We start from the raw sequence: 22617 nt of genomic DNA, 5'->3' as shown, positions 1-22617 counted from the left end.
ACATTTGACGATTATAAAATAAAACTATTGCTAAAGATAGATTACAAGATCCAAAGTCACATCTCGTGGCGCCCGCTCGATCAACGATCAACGATCACTGATCATTGCACCTTAAACATTGAACTGATCTTGTAACAGATTTTACAAATGATGAGCTGATAATAGCTGCATTAATCAAATCACTGTAAACTCACTTCTCGAAAAGTTCAAATGGCTTTAAGACAAAGGCAAAAAAAAGTTCAAAATATGTACACACACACACGCACGCTGACCAAAAGGCACTGCTCCCTCACTAAACGCCAAAAACACGATCGGCTAAAAGTAATTAAGTACTAAACGCCACCGCAAATGCGACTAAACTAAACACTAAAAATGAAAATATTTCATTAAACGCTCAGTGCGCGCCTCAGTATTTTCACTGATAGGGTCGTCGCACGAAAAATATTTGCTTTAAATGTAAGTATTATCTCAAATTTTAAAACTTAGAGCACCATCAAGTCCAATCAGCAGCATTAGCAAAAAAAAAACAAAAAAAAGCACGAGTCGCGTGCTCTTATGCTGGTGTTAGAGACGTTGATAAGACTATTTTGTACATATATACATATGTACACATTGGCAGTGGAATGGTATTGGTGCAAAGGACGGCAGCGACAACATTGTGTCCGACTGCTGATAACAGCAAGCCAAAAACGCCAAGCCAAACGTTCATGTGTAGTAGCAAATATTTCGCTCAGAGTTTGCAATTGCGCTACCCGCGGATGATGCACCTCACTCTCAGTGCACATGCGCTAACTACTTGAAGACCTTGCCCCATCAATCAGTGTGCGATCAGCGATCAGCGATCAGCGATCAGTGATCAGTAACTATGATAATTTGCAATAACTCCGCAATAACGGAGTTGCAAGTGTCTATTCATGATGAATAGTGTTGTGAATTCACAGAAACCATACAATTTTAATTAAAAATTGTACTTAGCAGAAATGGTAAATAGAATAGTTGTGAAATTGCGCAAAAATTTAATTAATTTCACGAACTCAGCACAAACTAATTTATGTGAGGTTTAAGAATGTAATATTTTCTATTTGTGCTTACAGAGATACTTGACTTTAACCAAAGTAGGTTAGTTGGGAAAACTTGAGACTCATTTTAGTTCTAAAAAAGAAACGAAAAGCTTAACCCTTTTGCATCATTCGACGGAATAATCCGCAACAAAAACTCTCTCTTATAACCAAGAACGGAATAATACGCAATAAATTATTCTTTTGCTAAAATTTGAGGAAAATAAATATTGGATATCCTGTAACATTATTTTTCATTAGAACAAACAGTAAAAGTCTTGCCGATCCAAGGTATTATGGACACATATATTTTGAGTACATCGCGCAATTCGAGCGATGTGGATTAACTTGGCAGAATCTAAACTTTTATTTATTTATTTATGTATACAAAAGTCTATGCAAAACTAATTCTTATAGACTACTAACAGAAATTAAATAAGATTATATACAAGATTTCAGAGCGCTAATGAAAACGACAAAGAAAAATCGATAAGAGAAGCGATCTGCTTAAACTCATTAACACTAAACCTATCATGACGGGACAAATGACCCATTTTAAACTTTTTGTCAGAAGTTCTTAGAAATAACATTATTAAATCGCCGTTTGCCTTAACGACTTTTATTAAAAAATACATCGAATGTATTTTTCAAGATTTACTCCTCCTCTCTTGCTAATTGTTTTACCGAGAGATATATGTGATCTTAGAAATATATACATATAACATTTTATAGACGGGGCATTTGACCCACTTTGGTAGGAATAGGAATACATAATGTATCGGTAGGTTTAGTGTTAAGAGCGCGACCGATTGGCGCGTTTCGGGTATAATTTGTTTTGTTATTACTTCCATGAAAGAGTAGGAGTTTTAAACAATTAGACGACATAATAAAATATCAGCGACATCTGGCTTAGTGTAAATGCAACTTAGGTTTAGCACAAATTTTAGATGAACAATTTGAATTAAAAGTTCAGTCAAACAAACACCTAACCTAACAAAGGATTTGTGCACGAATTTGATATACGCAAAAAGGTAGAAGAAGATCACGGAATATGAGATTCGGAGAAGGAAGCGCAATTTTTCTTCTGCTTGGCGGTACTTGGCGACTCAATACAACTATGAAAACGAAAATTCATCAATCAGGCGCTTTATTAGGCTGTTGAGATAAATAAATCAAACGAAAAAAGCAATAACTAAAGAAAAATTTTAGTTTCATGCCGATACTGAATTCCTTAGTAAGAAAAAAAAGCACCAAGGCAAGGGACGACCTGAATTTATATTCGGCCAAGAACTACCACTTAAGGGGGTCTTCTGGTCTCCAGCGAAAAAAAAATCGATTTTTTTTTTTGCATAATTTTGTTGTATGTGTATGCGAGAATACGCCACAGAAAGGATTTTTTGAAAATCGCATTTTTTCACATTTTTCTGGGCACCGAAGTGTACCCTCCTCCGGCCGTTTTCATCATAAACTTTATCTTTAAACGCGTTTCCCCGAAAATCGTGTTTTTTAAGCATTTTGGTCACACTTTTCATAGTAGTTATACTCCGATTTCAATGGTTTTGATCTTAAAAGGTTCGGAAAACTTACCGCTAAGTTTCCCCGTGTACGATTTTTGAAATTTTTTTTCATTCCATTTTTATAACCTTTTAAAGTTCAAAAAATGAGCAAAAAAAAATTTTTTTTGCAAATTGTTGCATAACTTTTGAAAAAAAATTAAAAAAAAAAATCTGTCACGGGAAAACTTAACCAGGGCAACTCTGAAGACAACGCATATCTAATTTTTGCTTTCTGATTACCCAGGTGGAAAAACCGTGACCAAAATGGAGACCTGTTTCGTTTGGAGGTGGACGTCTTCAGCGCCATTTCAAGGTCGCGGGTGTTAATTTTTTTCAAAGTCAAAACCATTTTTTAAAAGCCAAGACATGTACCTTTAAAATAAAAAAAAATTTTTTTTAAAATATTCACAGGATTTGTCACAATCAATCCCCAAAAAAACCCTTCATTTCAGGGCCTCGAGACCAGAAGACCCCCTTAAGCAGCAAACCCCAAGAATTTATAGGGAATATTTATGTTGGTGAAACAACTGCCACAAATCATTATGGAAGAAATGGTAGGAAGGAAATGGAAAATCAATGATTTACAGCTAAGACCGCTTTTGAAGCTTTTGACTATTTATTTATTTTTCATTAAAATATTCTTATTTCTTTATAAAACTATATTACACTTACTACAATAAAGACCATATAACTCTATTTTTCAAACTTCGTACAAAATTAAAAAAAATTCTACAATTTTCTATCAACACTTCAAAGATTTTATTCAGAATTTTAAGACCAATTCTAGGTATGCAGTTTTATAGCTAATTACATTTTAGTATTATATATATTGGGAAAATTACAAAAAAAAAAAAAAAAAAAAAATCGCCAAGATTTTTGATTTTTTTTTTTTCGTTAACATTTCATCCATACAAAGATTGCGCGAAATTTTTTTATAAGAGTATTTATAAAAAAACGTTAAATTAAACAACATTTAAAAACAAAAAAACATTTTATGAAAAAACAGTTAAATAACAAAAAATTGCACACAAAAACAATTTATAAAAAAAAAAACTTATAAAAAAATTGTATACAAAAACATGTTATAAGAAAATTGTTTAAAAATTTTTTATAAAAAACTGTTATATAAAAAGGTTTTATATAAAAAATTTTAAACAATACAATTTTATAAAAAAAGTATAAAAAAATTATACAATTATATTTAGGTATATAAAAAATATTTTACATAAAAAATTGTATAAAAAAATTTTATAAATAAAAAAATATTTTATATAAAAAATAGTTTAAAAAATTTTATTAAAAAAAAATTTATAAAACAAAATTTTATAAAAAAATTGTATCTAAAAAAAAATTTTATAAAACAATTTTTTATAAAAAAATAAAGTCAAAACTTTGCAATATGCCTCGCTGCTATCACTCTGAATGCCATCGCATGTCGAATTGATAAACTCAAAATCTAATTGCTTTGAAAATTATTGATAAATACAAACACAAAGACAGAACAGCTCAATAAAATTAATGGAAAACACAATAAAACCCCGGCAAGTTTTTATTGAACAATCATTTTGTAATTTCTTGGACTTTAGCAACTAATAAACTTATACATAAATAATTTCAATTTCCCAACTTAGAAACCACAAGGTGAATAGCACTGTGTCTAACTTTACAACGCCACAAAACTCTTGCCTCACTCATTAAACATTTCGGCATAAAACTAACTACGCACCTGTAAATAGAAACAATAAAAACAAGGTCTGACATAGAGATTAAGTAACTCACACAATATTTTTAAGAAAATATTTGCCTTATCAGCTCGGTAGTGCGCGCCAGGTATAACACAACAACACGCATTGAATACCGATAAATATCATAAACCCTGCAGACAAACTTATCTGCGCTGAACTTTGATTTTCATTAAAAATCATTGCTTTTAGATAAGCGTTTAAACGATAAAAAAATGGTGTAGCATTCAGTTTTAGATTTTTTACAAAGGACTTATTTATTGAACTATTTTTATTTCAATAACTCTACTAAAATTTGTTTCATTTTATGTACTGATAGCAATAATTATCAATTAATCACTGCAGTGCATAATATTTCCAATGTTTCAACAGGTTGGAGATACGTAAAAGTGGCGATTTGGCAATGCAACAGTAAAGCTTAATTAAACAAACGAAAGTGAGTGTCTTATCAACAAAAATCCCAGAATTTTGTTTATTCCTTCAAATTGCAGTAGGTTAGAGCAAAATATGGCGTGATGATAATATAAAGTCACAAAATTTTAAACTTATATTTTTGTTCCCAAATGCAATGTAGAAATTTCGCTATCAATTTTGATATTTTATTTTTTTCCCCCTGTTGACATGCGTCTTTTTTTTTTGTTGCCACAGATCCCCCATAGATAAAATAATGATGGTCATTGTGTTTTGATTGTTTTGCGTATATGAGTTTGACTTGAAAGTATGGAAATGTGGGGAAAAGATGAAATAATAAAACAAAAAAAAGAAACAAAAAAACAACAAACAAAAAAAAATAAAAAACAAAAACAATTAATAAATTAGAAAAAAACATCACAAAATACCAAAAAACATAAATTGCAAAAAAAAACAAAACAAAAAAAAAATTACAAAAGGTGAAAGAATAAAACAAAAAAAAAAGAAACAAAAAAAAATAAAAAACAAAAACAATTAATAAATTAGAAAAAAAAACATCACAAAATACCAAAAAACATAAGTTCCAAAAAAAACAAAATTACAAAAAAATTCAAAAAAAAAAAAAAATTACAAAACAACAAAAAAAAAATTACAAAAAAAATTAAAAAAAAAAAAAAATTACAAAAAAACAAAAAACTGCAACGAGAAACAAAAACAAAAAACAAACAATACAAAACAAAAACAAAAAATTACAAAAAAATAAGCAATATAAAACAAAAAGGACAAAACGTAACAGTTCAAACCAAAAAAAAAGTAATAAATGTACAACAAAAAATAAATTAATTAAGAAAAAAAACTATATTACGAAAAAAAATTATTACAAGAAAATAAAAATTAAAAAAACAAAATCCATAAATGAATTAGAAAACAAAAAACAAACCACAACGAGAAACAATACAAAACAAAAACAAAAAATTACAAAAAAACAAGCAATATAAAATAAAAAGGAAAAAACGTAACAGTTCAAACCAAAAAAAAAAGTAATAAATGTACAACAAAAAATAAATTAATTAAGAAAAAAACTGTATTACGAAAAAAAATTATTACAAAAAAATATAAATTAAAAAAGCAAAAGCCATAAATGAATTACAAAAAAAAAAAAATTACAAAAGTAAAATTTAATTTACAAAAACAATTACAACAAAATACATACATACTACATAAAAACATAATATATTACAATACAAGAAAAACAAATTACAAAAAACCAAAAGAAAAATAAATAAAACAAATCAAAAAATATAAATTAATATACAAAAAAAAAACAAAAAAAAATAAGCAAAAGTAAAAATAACAAACTATAAACACAAAAGGAAAAAATGGAACAATACAAACCAAATAACAAAATGTACAACAACAAAAAAATAAATAGATTACAAACAAAAATTACGAAAAAAAATCACAAAAAACATAAATATAAATTAAAAAAACAAAAACCATAAATGAATTACAAAAAAACAAATTTAATTTAACAAAAATAAAATTAAATTTACAAAAAAACAAAAACATAAAACAAAAATAAAATTTTTTTTTTTTAAATTTCAAAAACATAAAATACACAAAACAAAATTTTTTTTTAATTTCAAAAACATAAAATACAAAAAAAAAAATTACAAAAAACAAACAAAAAATAAATACAAACAGAAAACGAAATTACAAAAAACAAAAAAAAAATTGTTTTTAATATAATATATTTACAAAGGAATAAAAAAACTAAAAAAAAATTACTACAAAATAAAAAATACAAAATACCATTTTTTTCTTCTTTTTTTCCTTTTTTCTCCTCTCGGGAGCATAGGGCCTCGACAAGACTCAGTCTTGCGTTGGTTTCGTTAAAACATTACAAAACATAAACATTCCACATACGAATACAGGGAATGCTGCTGGAGTAGTAGTCCTTAACCGGATATAAATCCAGGTCGTTCCGGTAACATAGAGCCGACTGTCCTACAAACGTCCTAGAACCGCTTATTAATATAGTAGACTCAGAAAAACCTTCAAACCTCAGATAAGATCTACATATCAAGCCATAGTACAAACTCCTTCTCACACATTCGTCTTGCTTACCCATTTCCTGACACAGCACAAGATGACGTTATACTGAAGAAGTTGTAACGAATCGTTGGTATCAAATGACCATAAAACATCAAACACACAAAACGGAATTTATGATAGAGGAGTATTAGCTATGCTTTCATCTTTACCTCTATGTCAATTACATACCTGTAGATATTGGCCTGAAAACAATGTAAGCTTCCCTTATTGATTGTTACTGGATAAAGACGCCAAAACCTTTTCTACTACTCATTCTTATAAATCAAAGGGAACAAAAGAAACTTGAATGTATGCCCGAGATCTGATAATCTCAACTATTTTATTCAGCGCTACGAGTGTAGATCCATCTTAGGTGTAATTTGTGATCAATGTTCGCGTCTCACAAAATGAAAAATTGAATTTCGGCCCAAAAAGCTGTGGTGATCAAAAAACCAATGATAAAACTAAAGTGCGAGTGATGATAAAATTGTGTGCACTAGCACATTCGTAATGACTGAAACAATGAAAATCAATAAAAAAAAAATACATGTCACAGAGTCAAAGAGATTACAAAAATTAGCGCAATAACACCAAGCAATGGTTTGCAAATAAAACCCAACAACAGAAGGACTAAATCAACATGTGACCATGGCACCAACAACCGAGTAGATGGATTTAATTTCAGCTTTTTAAATACATACATACAAATGTATGTGTACATAAATAAAATAATAATAATAATGTATATGTAATAAGGGCATGGAAGGCTAAAAATACGAATATGATATTGAACTTTTTTTTTGTTTGTATTTATTATGATACACAACACATAGCGAATGCCTGTCGTAAATGGGTCAAGAAAGTAACTGTGTTTTTTCTACTTACTGTGCGTCATCTTCGATAAACATTGTGTGAATAGCTATTTTTCAATCAGCAAGCGTGCCAAACAGGAAGCAAAGAAGTTTACCGATTGAAGCAAAGCAAAATCAATTGCGTCTCAAGCTAATTTGTTGGATTTGTTTCTGGTTTGTTGGTTGTGTATACTTCAAGTCAAGTATTGTTTGTTGGTTACTTTTCTAAAGGTGAAGCGTTGTAGATGTTCAGATGTTGATATTTTTGGACGATGATTTATGTGATTTGTGTAGATATACTATTATTGTTGAATTCTTGCTATATATTCGACCTTTTCGAATGATCTGTAACGAAAGAAGACATAGAAGAGAATGGTACAATTGATGTGCAAATGAATGGAAACATATACACATTTAAATGAAGAAAACATATATTTTTTATTGAAGCCAGGTGATTTTAAAAGAAAAACAAAAATGATGCCATATTAAATTGATGAGGACATTTACAACGTTGAGAAGAACAAGAGACAGGTGTGGGCGTACTGCAAGTACATATGTATATAAGTTTTCAAATGATGTGCGTGGGTCTTATAGACGAATAGGTTGGAATATTTTGTTTTTGTTATGGTTTTGGCAGTGTGTGCATGTATGGATAAACCGTAAACCTAAACAAATTGATGCATATGAATAGGATAACCTGCATAAACTCAAAATACATACAAAAAAAACTGTTTGACAAGTTTGTTGATTGATAAATTTTTTAACCCATTAATTTTTTATGAAAATTTAACGAATTGAACGAACTTTTTTTGACGTGATAACGTCTTATAATTCGATTTAACAGGCTGCACGCACGAAAAAATGTGTCGTTACCTTGCTCATATGTAGTTACCTTGCTCATTAGTGTTACCTTGCTCATATGTAGTTACCTTGCTCATTAGTGTTACCTTGCTCATATTAGTGTTACCTTGCTCATTAGTGTTACCTTGCTCATATTAGTGTTACCTTGCTCATTGCCGTTACCTTGCTCATTGCATTGAATGAACTGCAAGCGAAAGGGCGGAACGAACGACAAAGCAAACAAAGCAAACGAACGGCAACGTTCGACATCTTGCTCTCTCCTACTTAAGTGAGCGTATATATGTATGTATGTATATGCGCAAATGTACATATATAAATTCACGTATTTGTATTTGCATATGCCTTCTTATTGATTATTATTAATTTGATTCACTTGAAGAATTTAAAATAAAACCAAGTTTGTTAATAATACCTGTTGTTTTAATGTTATAATTATTAATTTTTTTATTATATATGAAGGAAAAAATGTATTTTATAGGACTATGAATAAGTTCGTGCGGTTTTTTTCGAAATTTGAAACTTTATTGACGTAAAATGGTTACAAATTTAATATTCAAAATATTGTCCATCGCTTACTACTACTTTTTCCCATCTTTCTGGCAATTCACGGATTCCCTTTGTGAAAAATTCGGTCGGTTTTGCCGCAATCCACGAATCGATCCATTTTTTGACTTCATCGTAATTACGGAAGTGCTGGTCAGCCAGGCCATGTTGCATCGATCAGAAGAGATAGTAATCGGATGGCGCAAGGTCTGGACTATACGGCGGGTGGGGTAGGACATCGCATTTGAGCGTTTCTAAGTATGTTTTGACCACTTGTGCAACATGTGGCCGAGCATTGTCATGTTGCAAAATAACTTTGTCGTGTCTATCGGCGTATTGCGGCCGTTTTTCTCGCAGTGCTCGGCTCAAACGCATCAATTGTCGTCGGTAGACATCCCCCGTAATCGTTTCATTCGGTTTCAGTAGCTCATAATACACAACACCCAGCTGGTCCCACCAGATACACAGCATAACCTTCAGGCCATGAATATTCTGCGCCGACGTCGATGTTGAAGCATGGCCAGGGTATCCATACGTTGCCCGACGTTTTGGATTGTCGTAATGGACCCACTTTTCATCGCCAGTCACAATTCGATGCAAAAAACCCTTTCTTTTGTGCCGTTGAAGCAGTTGTTCGCATGCCATAAAACGGCGTTCAACGTCTCTTGGCTTCAATTCATACGGCACCCAATGGCCTACCTTTCGGATCATTCCCATGGCTTTTAAACGTTTGGAAATGGTTGATTGATCAACTCCCAAAGTTTTTGCAACCTCTTCTTGCGTTTGAGCCGGATCTTGATCGAGCAATTCCTCCAATTCGGTATCCATGAACTTTGGCGGCGCACCCTCGCGTTCTTCGTCTTCCAAGCCAAAATCACCACTTTTAAAGCGTGCAAACCACTTCTGGCACGTTCGCTCAGATAGAGCATGCTCACCATAAACTTCCACCAAGATACGATGACTTTCGGCTGCTTTTTTCTTCATATTAAAATAATGAAGAAGAATTCCCCGCAAAAACACATTATTTGGCACGAAATTCGACATTTTCAAGTGTGGTAAAAATATTGTTGTTTACGCTTCAAATAAAAAACTTATACTGACGTTTGTGCCTTACGACAGTAGCTCTCCAATGAATGTTTGGAAATGTGGATCGATGGAATAATAATCAAGTTACGCCATCTGTTGTAAAACCGCACGAACTTATAAATAGACCTATAATATTTACCATATACCTTATAAGATATGTTGGGGTTATAAAGAGGAAAACTTTGTTTGTTTGTAATGAATAGGCTCAAAACTACTGGACCGATTTTAAAAATTCTTTCACCATTCGAAAGCTACATCATCCACGAGTAACATGGATTATATTTTATTTTGGAAATAGGGCTCGAGATATAGGTCAAAACGTGGACCCGGGTAACCTTCGGATGTGTATGTACAATATGGGTATCAAATGGAAGCTGTTGGTGAATGCTTTAGTCCAGAGTATTTTTCATGCTGCTCCGTGACTAGGGTCTCGAGATAGAGACCAAAACGTGGACCCTAGAATGTGTTTGTACAATATGGATATCAAATTGAAGCTGTTGGTGAATGCTTTAGTACAGAGTATGTTTCATGCCGCTCCGTGACTGGGGTCTCGAGGTATAGGTCAAAACGTGGACCCGGCTAACCTTTGGTTGTGTATGTACAATATGGGTATCAAATGAAAGCTGTTGATAAGTGCTTTAATACGGGGTAATTTGTTATGTTATGTAATGTAATGTAATGTAATGTAATGTTATGTTATGTTTTGTTATGTTATGTTATGTTATGTTATGTTATGTTATGTTATGTTATGTTATGTTGTGTTGTGTTGTGTTGTGTTGTGTTGTGTTGTGTTGTGTTGTGTTGTGTTGTGTTGTGTTGTGTTGTGTTGTGTTGTGTTGTGTTGTGTTGTGTTGTGTTGTGTTGTGTTGTGTTGTGTTGTGTTGTGTTGTGTTGTGTTGTGTTGTGTTGTGTTGTGTTGTGTTGTGTTGTGTTGTGTTGTGTTGTGTTGTGTTGTGTTGTGTTGTGTTGTGTTGTGTTGTGTTGTGTTGTGTTGTGTTGTGTTGTGTTGTGTTATGTTATGTTATGTTATGTTATGTTATGTTATGTTATGTTATGTTATGTTATGTTAACTCATTCTCTATATCCATACAAAATATCTATCAAACAAATAAAATTAAAATTTTCTTTTGAAAATGCAACCATTCAATCAGTATTTTCTTATGACGTTATCACGTTAAACTATCGTCAGTAAACCGACTTTACAGACAACCTCTTTTTATTAGAAAATTTTAAACCTTGTTATACAAAAAAAAAAAAAAACACAATAAAAAAACAAACACAAAAAAAAAACAAAAAAAAGGAAAAAAACAAAAAAAGGAAAAAAACAAAAAAAAGGAAAAAAGCAAAAAAAAACAAAAAGCAAAAAAAAAAAAAAACAAAAAGCAAAAAAAAAAAAAACAAAAAGCAAAAAAAAAAAAAAAACAAAAAGCAAAAAAAAAAAAAACAAAAAGCAAAAAAAAAACAAGAAAACCCAACAAAAAAAGGAAAAAGCAAAAAAAGCGAAACCAAAATAAAAAAAGCCAAATCAAAAAAACCAAAAAGAAAACAAAACCCAACCAAAAAACAAAAAAAACCAACAAAAAATCCAAAAAAAAACAAGAAAACCCAACAAAAAAGGCTACTCAAAATTTGTCAATATTTGGTGCAGACTTCCTTTTGACGCTGAGTGAGGATTCCAGACAGGCCTATAAATTCGCTTTGCTTACCTTATCTTAATTAAAAAAAAATTATTTTTAAATTTTCTCATTAACAACTTTCATATTTCGCTCATTATCTAATCAAACAAGTATCAACACATTTAACCCTAATCCCATGTCGATGGTCGTTCGTGTCCGGCCTGTTTTTCTATGAAACTTCTGCACGGTGCTTGTTTCATACCATTTGCTTAGGATAAAATATTATTAAAATAAAAAATTTTGAAAAAATCTCATCGGATGTGTTTAGTTAAAGCTTAGAAGACACCTTATGTATTTTCTCTAATTTTCTGTTCGCGTTATATAGGCGCGTAATAAGCGCTGACCCATCGACGTGGGATTAAGATGCCAAATGGACCGGCATGAGATTAGGGTTAAGAACTGGTAAGATTGGCAACAAATAATTGCGAACAGAATTCAAGGTAAAAAAAACACGGGATTTAAAAAAAATATTGCGTATCATATCTGAAGTGTTTTCAATACCAGTTTTCAATTAAACCAGTATCGGAACACATGCGTTGATAAAAAATATTATAAATGAAAACCCAACAAGAAGAAGAACCATAAACAATATTCTAGTTCTTTATAGCAAAGTGTATATAAATCAGTAGCAAAAAGCAATCCAAAGCCGGTATGGTGGCAAAGGAAAGTGTAAAATACAAACACAACACAATGTAAAAATACTCTAAATATTTGTGAGAAGAATATTGCTAAAAATAGCTATATATGTGTATTGTATAAAAACGACACAAATCAAAATGTTGCCAATCCCCACGTCGTATCTCTGTCGCACTGTGTGCCAAAAGTTTACTTGGACTTTGGCTTGGGCTTTCATTCTTTTCATACACTTCCCTCATAACAAGGTTTATTTTTAAATAAATATGGAAGATAATTTTATTTGTATGTATAATACATACATATGTATAAATTCAGTTTTTTTTTTGCAGATAAATAAATATTTAATTATAATTTTCTTCGCATATGATTATATTTTATATTGTTATGTTTTTATTAGATTTATTTTTTAATGTTTTATGCATTAGGTTATTGTACATTTTTCTTATATTAATTTTATGTTTTATTATTTTTTTCATAGAATTTTTTTATTTTGGCTTGATTTTTTTTTTTAGTATTTTCTTTTAATTAATTTTTGTTTACTTTCTCTTTTGTATTTTATTATATTTTTGGTATTATTTAAAAAAAAAATATTTCTTACTTAATTTTTTAATAATAATTTTTCTTACAATTTCTTCTTTTATATTTGATTACATCTTCAGTACTATTTTATTTTACTATTATTTTTTCTTTTTTATATTTGATTACAGCTTCAGTACTATTTTATTTTACTATTATTTTTTATTTCTTGCTTAATTTTTTAATAAATTGTTTTCAATTAATTTTTTTTTATTTTTTTACTTTCCCATTCTTATATTTTATTATATTTTTAGTATTTATTAAAAAAAAAACTTTATTTTTTTTTTTGTTATTTGTTTTTTTTTTATTAATTAATTTTTTTTTAATTTTTATTATTTGTTTGTTTTTTTTTTTTGGTATTTATTGTTTTTTTTATTAATATTTTTTTTTTGTTATTTATTTTTTTTTTTTTTTAATTTTTTTTTTAATTTTTTTTTCATTTTTCAACTTTCTCATTTTGTACTTCTCTTGTTATACTTAAGATTTTTGTTTCCTTCATTCAATTTTTTCAACTAATTTTTACTCTTACTTACTTACAGTATCGGACAAAACATTTACAACTGCAATGCAGCCTTCAATTTATTTTTTGTCATAATGTCATTCTTCACTCAATTGCAATTCAATTTCACGCTATGGATACTAGAGTAATATTTTCCAAAAAACCTTTTCAAGATCCTTTCCTTTTTGTAGCTGTATTTAAAAAAAAAATTTAATTATTTGGCAACTATGAGCGACAAAACAATTGCAACCTTGTGAGCTTAGCTATATAACGGTAAAAATGCTTGAGCTTGATTTTGTTTTCTAACTGTTCTGAGTTTAGTTTAATCGTGTCAATTTGTGAACATGAACATTTGTGGCGATAACACAATTTTTTTGTAAAGTTGAGTTAAATAAAGTAATGGCTCGAAATAAGTTCGGTGAAGTATTACGCGCGCGTGTTGTAGATGAATATAACAAAGGAATGACCCAGAAAGATATATCCATAAAATATAATATTCATAAGTCATCAATTTCTCGAATTATTGCGAACTTTATAAAAAACAAAACTATCGCGGTGGTGCATCGAGGAGGCCGAAAAAGAAAAACGGATGAAAGAACTGACAAACTGATAGCGAGAGAGGTAAAAAAATATCCATTTAGAAGTGCTCCGCAATTGGTAAAGGAGCTTGGGTGACCAATCAGCTCAAAAACTGCCAGTCGTCGCCTGGCTGAAGCTGATTTACGGACGTACCGACCAGCAAAGAAGCTGCTTATTAGTAAGCGTAACCAACAAAAACGATTGCAGTTCGCAAGGGATCACATAGATTGGCCATTAAGCAAGTGGAAAGCTGTTCTTTTCAGCGACGAATCCAAATTTAATTTGGTCGGAAGTGATGGCGTATCCTACGTTCGACGCCCACGTAACAAGCGTCTTCAAAAATCATACTGTGTAAAGACTGTTAGGCATAGTGCTTACATTATGGTCTGGGGATGCTTTTCTGCTGCTGGTTTGGGACCACTCCATCGTATTATGGGCATAATGGACCAGTACGTTTACAGGGACATTATGGAATCGGTAATGCTGCCACATGCTGAGTGGGAAATGCCCTTGAAGTGGGTCATCCAACAGGATAATGACCCGAAGCATACGGCGAAGATCCTGAAATCATGGTTCTAGAGGAATAAAGTGGACGTAATGGAGTGGCCTCCACAATCCCCAGATCTTAACCCCATAGAAAACCTATGGGAAATACAGGGTGGCTGATGAAAGCCGCTACCAAAAAAAAATTGAATAACTTTTTTTCTTTTTAAGTTATCTGTTCCATTTTTGTTTTAATTTGCAGATTGATCTTTAAAATTTATTAAAATGGATAACTGGGACACGCAAACAAGAATTTGGATAGTCCGCCGCTATCACGCACTGGAGTCCGTAGTTTTGGTACAGAGAGAGTACAGGCGGATGTTTGGCGGCGATCCCCCGAGCAGATGGACCATAATGAGACTGGTGAATAATTTTGCTGAGCAAGGAACAGTCGCAAGAAGGCCTTATCATCGAAACCCACCAGTTCGGACGGAGGAAACGATCGCTGCTGTAGCTGCAGCTATACAAAGCAATCCAAGGGTTTCAACAAGAAGCTTATCTGCTCAACATGGTGTCAGCCGACAGTCTTTGCAAACAATAATGCACAAAGATTTAGACTTATTTCCCTACAAAATTCAAATGGTTAACAAACTGAATGCAGCAGACTTGCCGATTCGCTTGGAATTTTGCCAGAAGATCCTGCAAATGGTGGAAGAAGACCAAAACATGTTAAACTGCCTTTTCATGCCTGATGAGGCCCATTTCGATTTAAACGGCAATGTGAACAAACAAAATTGTCGAATATGGAGTACTTCTAACCCACAGATACTCCTCTTCGCGTGACAGTGTGGTGTGCGGTTTCTTCACGCTGTATTGTCGGGCCTTATTTTTTTGAAGAAAATGGGCACACCGTTACGGTTACTGGAGACCGTTATTTGAAAATGCTGAAAGAATATTTCTATCCAGAACTACGCCGAAAGAGAATTCCTTTCAACTCTGTGTGGTTTCAACAAGATGGGGCAACGTCTCACATAGCCCAGACTGTTATGACAGAGTTGCGACAAAAATTTCCCAATAAACTGATTTCAAGAAACTCCGAATTTCGTTGGCCCCCCAGGTCGCCTGACCTTACTGCACCTGACTTTTTCTTGTGGGGTTTATGTAAACAAGAAGTTTATAAAACAAAGCCAACAAATTTGGATGAACTAAAACAATCCATTCGGGCAACAATTGCGGCTATTCCTGTCGCAACTCTCAAAGCAGCAATGAACAACTTTTTACTAAGATGCCGCACTTGTGTCAACGAGCATGGGGGGCATTTAAATTCAATTATTTTTAAAACTAGTTAAGCTACATTTAATAAAATTTAATGACCTTCAACTTGAAAAAAAAAATAAATGAATTCCATACACTAAAAAAAAAGTTATTTGAGTTTCTTAATGTAGCAAAATTCATCAGCCACCCTGTAGTAAAAAAGAGAATTGATCGGACTAATGTGACAAATACTGACCAATTTTTCCAAAGAGTCCTGGAGGCATGGAGAAATATACCACAAACGATAGTTGACAATTTGATAGCTTCAATTCCGAGACGATGCAGAGCTGTTATTCAGAGCAATGGTTTTGCCACGAAATACTAAGTTTAATAAAAATAGCTTACTGATTTCCTTTAGTTGCAATTGTTTTGTCTTATTAGATACAGGTGTTGGACACATTTGATTTTTAAATTTAAGATATGAACTGTTGAATTTGAATAAATTTGTTTTATTTACGTAAATCAACATCTTTTATTACAAATAAAGTGAAATTAACAGGTTCCAAACAAATAACGGCTGAGCAATCGAAAGTTTTCATTGCCCACATTTTAGTTGCAAATGTTTCGTCCGATACTGTATCTTTATTTTAATTTAATTTGGCTTTATTTTCAAACATTAAGTTTTAATTTAATTTAAGGCAACTTATTTTTTTATTTTTTTTTTATTTTTTTTTTTTGTTTTTTTTTTTTATATTTTATATCAATTTTTTATTTTTTTTTTGGTACATTATTCTACTTTATTTGTATTTTATTTTATTTTTATTTTACTTTATTTGTATTTTATTTTATTTTTATTTTACTTTATTTTTATCTTACTTTATTTTTATTCAACTTTATCTTTATTTTATTTTATTTTATTCCTATTTCTATTTCATTATACTTTATTTAACCTATCTTGTTTATTTACATAAATTTGGTGTTGTGATTGTTTTGTTTACCATTCGTTGTACCATTCGAAACGAAAGAATATAACAATAAAAAAAAAGAAAACGATTTCTAAACAAAAATACAGGTTTCTCTCAGCGCGTTCACTCTATCAATTGAGGCTAATTGGATTGATAGCCGCCTGTAAGTTAGAAGAAGAATCCAACACACAAAACGAATGCACATACAAAGCTACAGTTTGGACTTTGTCACTACTTTTGCGCCCTTCATTCTCGGCTACTATGCTACACCCACCAACTAGCTCACATTTCTATTTATCCTTAAGCACCCGTGCCAATAACGACCCAAGCAATGTCATAAGCAATCGCACACTTCACACCGTCCGCTTGACCATACTCAATGTCATTTGCCAATTGTTGCCGGTACAAAGTCTATAGTGCAGGCCTGTTACGAATCAGGCGAGGAATCAATTACATTCGTTGAACCGCGACCCAAACCCTTCGAGCCGCCCAACTCATTCAAACGATTAGTGTAACCTGAACAACTGCCGTGAACGAATATTTAAGTGTGTATTTGCGATTTCTAAATAAAAAAATATGTAATAAATCTTAGTGAGTAGTTGAAGAGACAAAGCTCTAAAGCGCTCTCATAATACCGGCATATCACTTCAAATTGTTGTAATTGTTGTTTAATGCATTAAACGGCTTCCATGACATTTTTGTTGTTTTATTTTTGGTGTCTTAATAGTGTTAGTATGCGAGCAACTATTTTGATAGCGGGAATTTGTCTCATTATGTTGAGGTGATATGAATACCTGTAAATACAAGTCGCGAGTAGTTTGAGGTTTACGTGTTTTAAATTTCGCACAAATCAAAGTTTACTCGATAAGATGCACGAATCTGTTTGCCTTTATAATATTTTCAACTTTTTTAGTTTTGTTTAATCTTTTCCAAAGTGTGAAACTTTGAGTGATTGATCTTTTACTACTGATCGTTATACTACAAGTATAACTTATATTAAAAGACAAATAAAAAAAAATAAAAAATCAAATTAAAAACAAAAAACGAATTAAAACTTAAAAAAAATCCAATAAAAATTTTAAAAAATCCCAATTAAAAATTAAAAAAACCAAAAATTAAAAAAAAAATTAAAAATTAAAAAAAAATTAAAAATTAAAAAAAAAAAATTTAAAATAACAAAAAAGACAAATTAAGAATTAAAAACAAAATCAAATTAAAAATTAAATTAAAAAAAGATTAGCAATTAAAAAAAAAATAATTAATTAAAATTAAAATCAAAAATTAAAAAAAAGAAATAGTCAAAAATGTTGCTGTGCTATTATTATAGTAATCACGTCTGTGTATATTTATTTTCTTTTATACTAATGTTTTTAACTACTTTCTTTTAAACTTAATTTTTTTATATTAGTTTTCTTATGTTTATTTTTTTTTACATTTATTTTTTTTACACTTATTTTTTTTACACTTATTTTTTTTATATTTATTTTTTTTACACTTATTTTTTTTACATTAATTTTTTTATATTTATTTTTTTTATTTTATTTTTTATATTCTTGTTATATATTTTTATATTTTTCATGTATAATATATATATATATTTTTAATATTTTTCATATACATACATATATATTTTTTGATATATTTCTGTTTATTTCATATCTATTTTTGTTTCATACTTTTTATTTTTATTTTTTTTTAATATAAATTTATTTATTTTTTATGAGCATATTTATAGATATACATATGTATAAATTTTTTATAAAAATTCTAGTTCCATTGGTTTTTGTTTTGTTTTTTGCATGCCACCATGCATTGAATTATCCCAAAATCGCACCTTGTGTAGCTCTGTAGCAAATCAGCCGTAAATTACTTGCATCTTGCCCCAAGTGTTGCACAATAGACCAGATTTAAGTTACAAACACGTAATGCTCTTTGAAATTCACAACCCTACTCCCATTACTGATATTACCTAGTCTTTTCTGTACTTTGACCCATCCGTTGCATTTGGCGCGCAACAAGAAGAACAACAATAACAGCAATAAAGTGATATTCAAAATGCTTGCACAATTGCCTTTATCCGGCAAGCGCTTCAGGCAAGTTGACACCCAAAGTCCAGGCAAGGTGCAAAATTAAAGCAGCACATAAAGCTAACTATTAATCGACACAACTTAATATACAAATAAACTACCGACTGATTGCATAAACTGACATAACTACCCGCTAAAGTAACTACTGTGCTGATGTTATTGTACTGCTTCTTCTTGCCTTCTTATTCTGCCATTAACGCGCAACATCTAGCCATCCAATAAGCATTGTTCACGAACAACGGAATCATTTCTTATATAGGGTCCAATGTCCGACACACGCTTTGGATAAACAAACATGCGTTTAACTGCTGATTTATACTTGTAAAAATAAAAGAGAAAATATCAAAACATTGAGCGCCAGGAATGTACCGGTTGTAGTCGGCCTACACAACTATCATACAACACGAGAGTAATAAAAACTCGTAGGTATAAGCAAATATGAAATGAACGTTTATTATTATTAAATCAGCAAATTTTTTTTTCAACTCTTTAAAAGCGGAAATATTGTTTGATGGCTAAGTAAATATGCCTACATGGTAATTTGGGCTTTTGAATAAATGTGATAGATTGAATAATTGTTGGATGGATTTAAGTATGTACGTAGCTGGCTGGCTGGTTTACAGATTGTTCAACTGGTCTACATATAACAGAGAACGGCGAGAACAGAAACGGAAAAAGGTGTGAGTTGACTTTTTTCAAGCCGCATAAAATGTTAAGGGCTGTTCTCCCAACGAACCTGTAGCATCACAGCGCATTTTATCATGTTGAAAAACAAAGTTTCCCTCAAAAGCTCGTTTAGCTCTCCGACCATTACATATTAAAGTCAGTTTAACTTGATGTTTCACAGATTGCTCAGCTGATATACAAGCGTAGTAGAGGAAAGACGGTGAAGTGTGGTTAATTTTTTGTTAATCCAAATACTATTTTAAGGGCTGTTCTCTCAACTAACAAAATAACAACAAAGATCGTTTCAGAAAACATATCTCCATTCTCTCAAAAGCTCGTTTAACTCTTTAGCCATGTATATATGTATGTGTATATTAATATTTATGTTTAAAGGTTGTTATTGAAGGTTAATTAATGTGCCCTTGAACATTTTTATTTAGATTTAAACTAAAGTGACGTGAAATTAATTACAGCGATGTAAATAAAGAACAGCTGGTTTTGCTCTCCGCCACTGCCAGCCTTGAAAAATGTTGAAAAAGTAGTGGATTTTTTCTGCACCCTTTTGCGGTTGTTGTAGAACTAAGAAAATTATCACTGAGGGGTAATTGAGAAAACGAAAAGAGTTGAGGTGCTGCTGCTTCAAAGCAGGCTGACTTGCTTGGCTTCGATAACTGGCAAAAATGAATAGAACAATACTAAAATATATAAAATGATAAAAAAATAGCAGCTTTTTTGAACCGCTTGAAATACGGCGAAGTTTCAAATAGCTCAAAGTTCTATTTGACAGCGCTTTTGGCATTAGGAATTAAACACTCCTGTCGTGCATTTATCTTGATTTGGTTTAGCTTCATTTGTGAATTTTGGGCAGATTAGAGAGATTTTTTTATTTACATTTGGTTTTCAAAAATGTAGGAAAAAAATTTAATAAATGCCATTGAAATGCATACAAGTATATATCTTTCTTGAATTGTTCCTCGTTCCTTGCATGCTTGCGCCATGAACACATTTTTTTTTTTTTCTTTTTTTGTCGATATAAATATAATTCGCGTACCCAAAACTTGCGTCGTTGGCGTCTTATCTTGAACATTTTTACTATTAAAAAAAACGCAATATGTTTTCACAGCTTCTAGTTAACATCATGATTCGAAAATGTATTACGTATTATTGAATCTTGCTAACATCTCTGTTTCCTTTTTCGTTTTATGAATCATCTGATTGTTGTAGTAGCATCTAAAGCGCCCATTGGGCCATACCAGTTTCCAAAGCCAAGCAAACAAAGACAGTCTGCATTGGGTCAGCACCTTTAGAAAGCAAATCAAATTAGGAATAGTTTATTGAGTCGGTTAGTAGGAAAACCGAAAGAAAGTCAACTCATAATCACCCAGTTGGGCTGCTTTCGCGGGGCTAAAAATCAGACATCTTGCTTCGTATTGCATCAACTCTTTTGGTGAACTATCTATGGTGGGGATACTAGACGTCGACAGTCGGTCCTACGTCACTTCGGCAGCGTTTCCAAGCAAAATGTATGAGTAATTTTTTATTACTTTTAATTACTTTACTTAATTGTTCACTTTGGATTAGCGAGTCCAAAAGAGCGATGACTTCTCGATGAGTTCCACGTAACCGGAACGACCCGGATTTATATCTAGCCAAGCAACATTCCACGTATATGTATGGAGAATGTTTATGCAGCAATAACAACAAAAGTGTTGACTTCCATTTCGACTACTTGACTTTGCCTTTATTCTCCTCCGGTCAAGAAAGTTATTAAGTTATGACAAAAAGTTATTAAGTTAGTATTATTACTTTTTATTTCGAAGTTAAAAGTGATTACGACGTAATCTAAGCTTAATTTTCACTTTCATTTTGTTTGCTAACTTTTATCCCATTGAGAAAAACGTAAAAAAATTTATTTGAATTTAATGCCATGAATATCACCAGCGTAAATAGAATCGTAAGTTTATACAACAAAAGCAATATAAACAATACGTAATGCTCAAATATGGTACAACATACGGACATACTATTTTATAATTTTTTTTTTTTTTATTATTTAATTTATTGTTAGTCATACAGGGGGCCCGGATGAGGGAAAAATTTCTATGAGAATTTGAAGGGCTTGTTAGGTTTTTTAGGAAACGTGTAAGTATATTTCAATTCATACATAAATACGCACATATCTACATGCACACATACTAACAATATTGGAAAGCACATAAAAAGTGTGTACATATACACCAGCTTCAAACTGCGATGAGTAGCACAAAGGAAATGCAACAAAATCAAGTTCTAGGTCATTGGCGAGAAACTCAATGAAAACGGGCAGCTTTGAACTGAAGATAACACAAATGTTGGAACAAAGAATAATGAAAGCAAAATAAATCAAATTACAGTAAGATAACGCAGTATTAAAAAATCAGTGGTGCTGTAGAAATCAGCATTGCAGAGATGAAGAAGGTTCAGAGAGGTGCGACCCATACAAAGAATAAACTACATATGCATTTGCGAGAAATATTGCAATGCAAAAAAAACAAACATAAGAGATGGCAGCTAAAGGGTCTTTCAAAAGTGACGCCTGTAGTGAATAGTTACTAGACGGTATCTTTTTTATGTCATCTGTATTGACATTTGTAAAGTAGGCGGATGCACAATTTTACTCGTTAAAATTATTGAAACTTATTACGAAAATGGTCAATCTTTAAGAACATATCACAAATTTCTTTTTTTTTTTGTTGTAACGATCATTCAAATGAGTCGAAAATTCAAGGGTTGGTCGATGCCGAAGATAGAAAAAGCACTTTTATATTGTACATTCGCAAGTAATACTAAAATAATTTTAAAACCGCTATTAGGTAGGTAAAGATATAATTAGCTCGCATTGGGCGTTTGACCGAGCGCCTGGAAATAATCAAAATTTAATTTGACACTCAACACCGTTACTGCCTTATTTAACTCTGTTTCCTAAAATTTGGTAATACATTAGGTAGTAAATTT

The 22617-nt window shown here is 31.2% G+C and overlaps 1 protein-coding gene across 4 annotated transcripts in view; it reads right to left on the bottom strand.

Annotated features, from left to right (window-relative positions):
* The window catches only part of LOC128867907 (fatty acid CoA ligase Acsl3), a 56587-nt gene that overhangs the window by 19757 nt on the left and 14213 nt on the right, over window positions 1-22617 (bottom strand). For 3 of the 4 annotated variants that reach the window (XM_054109517.1, XM_054109518.1, XM_054109516.1), the window contains exon 2: window positions 7747-8057. In XM_054109517.1, coding sequence (XP_053965492.1) covers window positions 7747-7769 — 23 coding nt within the window. In that variant the 5' untranslated portion in view covers window positions 7770-8057. Of the gene's footprint in view, window positions 1-194; window positions 298-7746; window positions 8058-22617 lie in introns of those variants that run through there. The other variant, XM_054109519.1, reaches the window with a different exon arrangement.

This window comes from Anastrepha ludens, chromosome 6, assembly GCF_028408465.1.
Source record: "Anastrepha ludens isolate Willacy chromosome 6, idAnaLude1.1, whole genome shotgun sequence".
Classification (NCBI taxonomy): domain Eukaryota; kingdom Metazoa; phylum Arthropoda; class Insecta; order Diptera; family Tephritidae; genus Anastrepha; species Anastrepha ludens.
The sequence above is the reverse complement of the archived record's forward strand: the minus strand, read 5'-3'. Positions and strand labels throughout refer to the sequence as shown.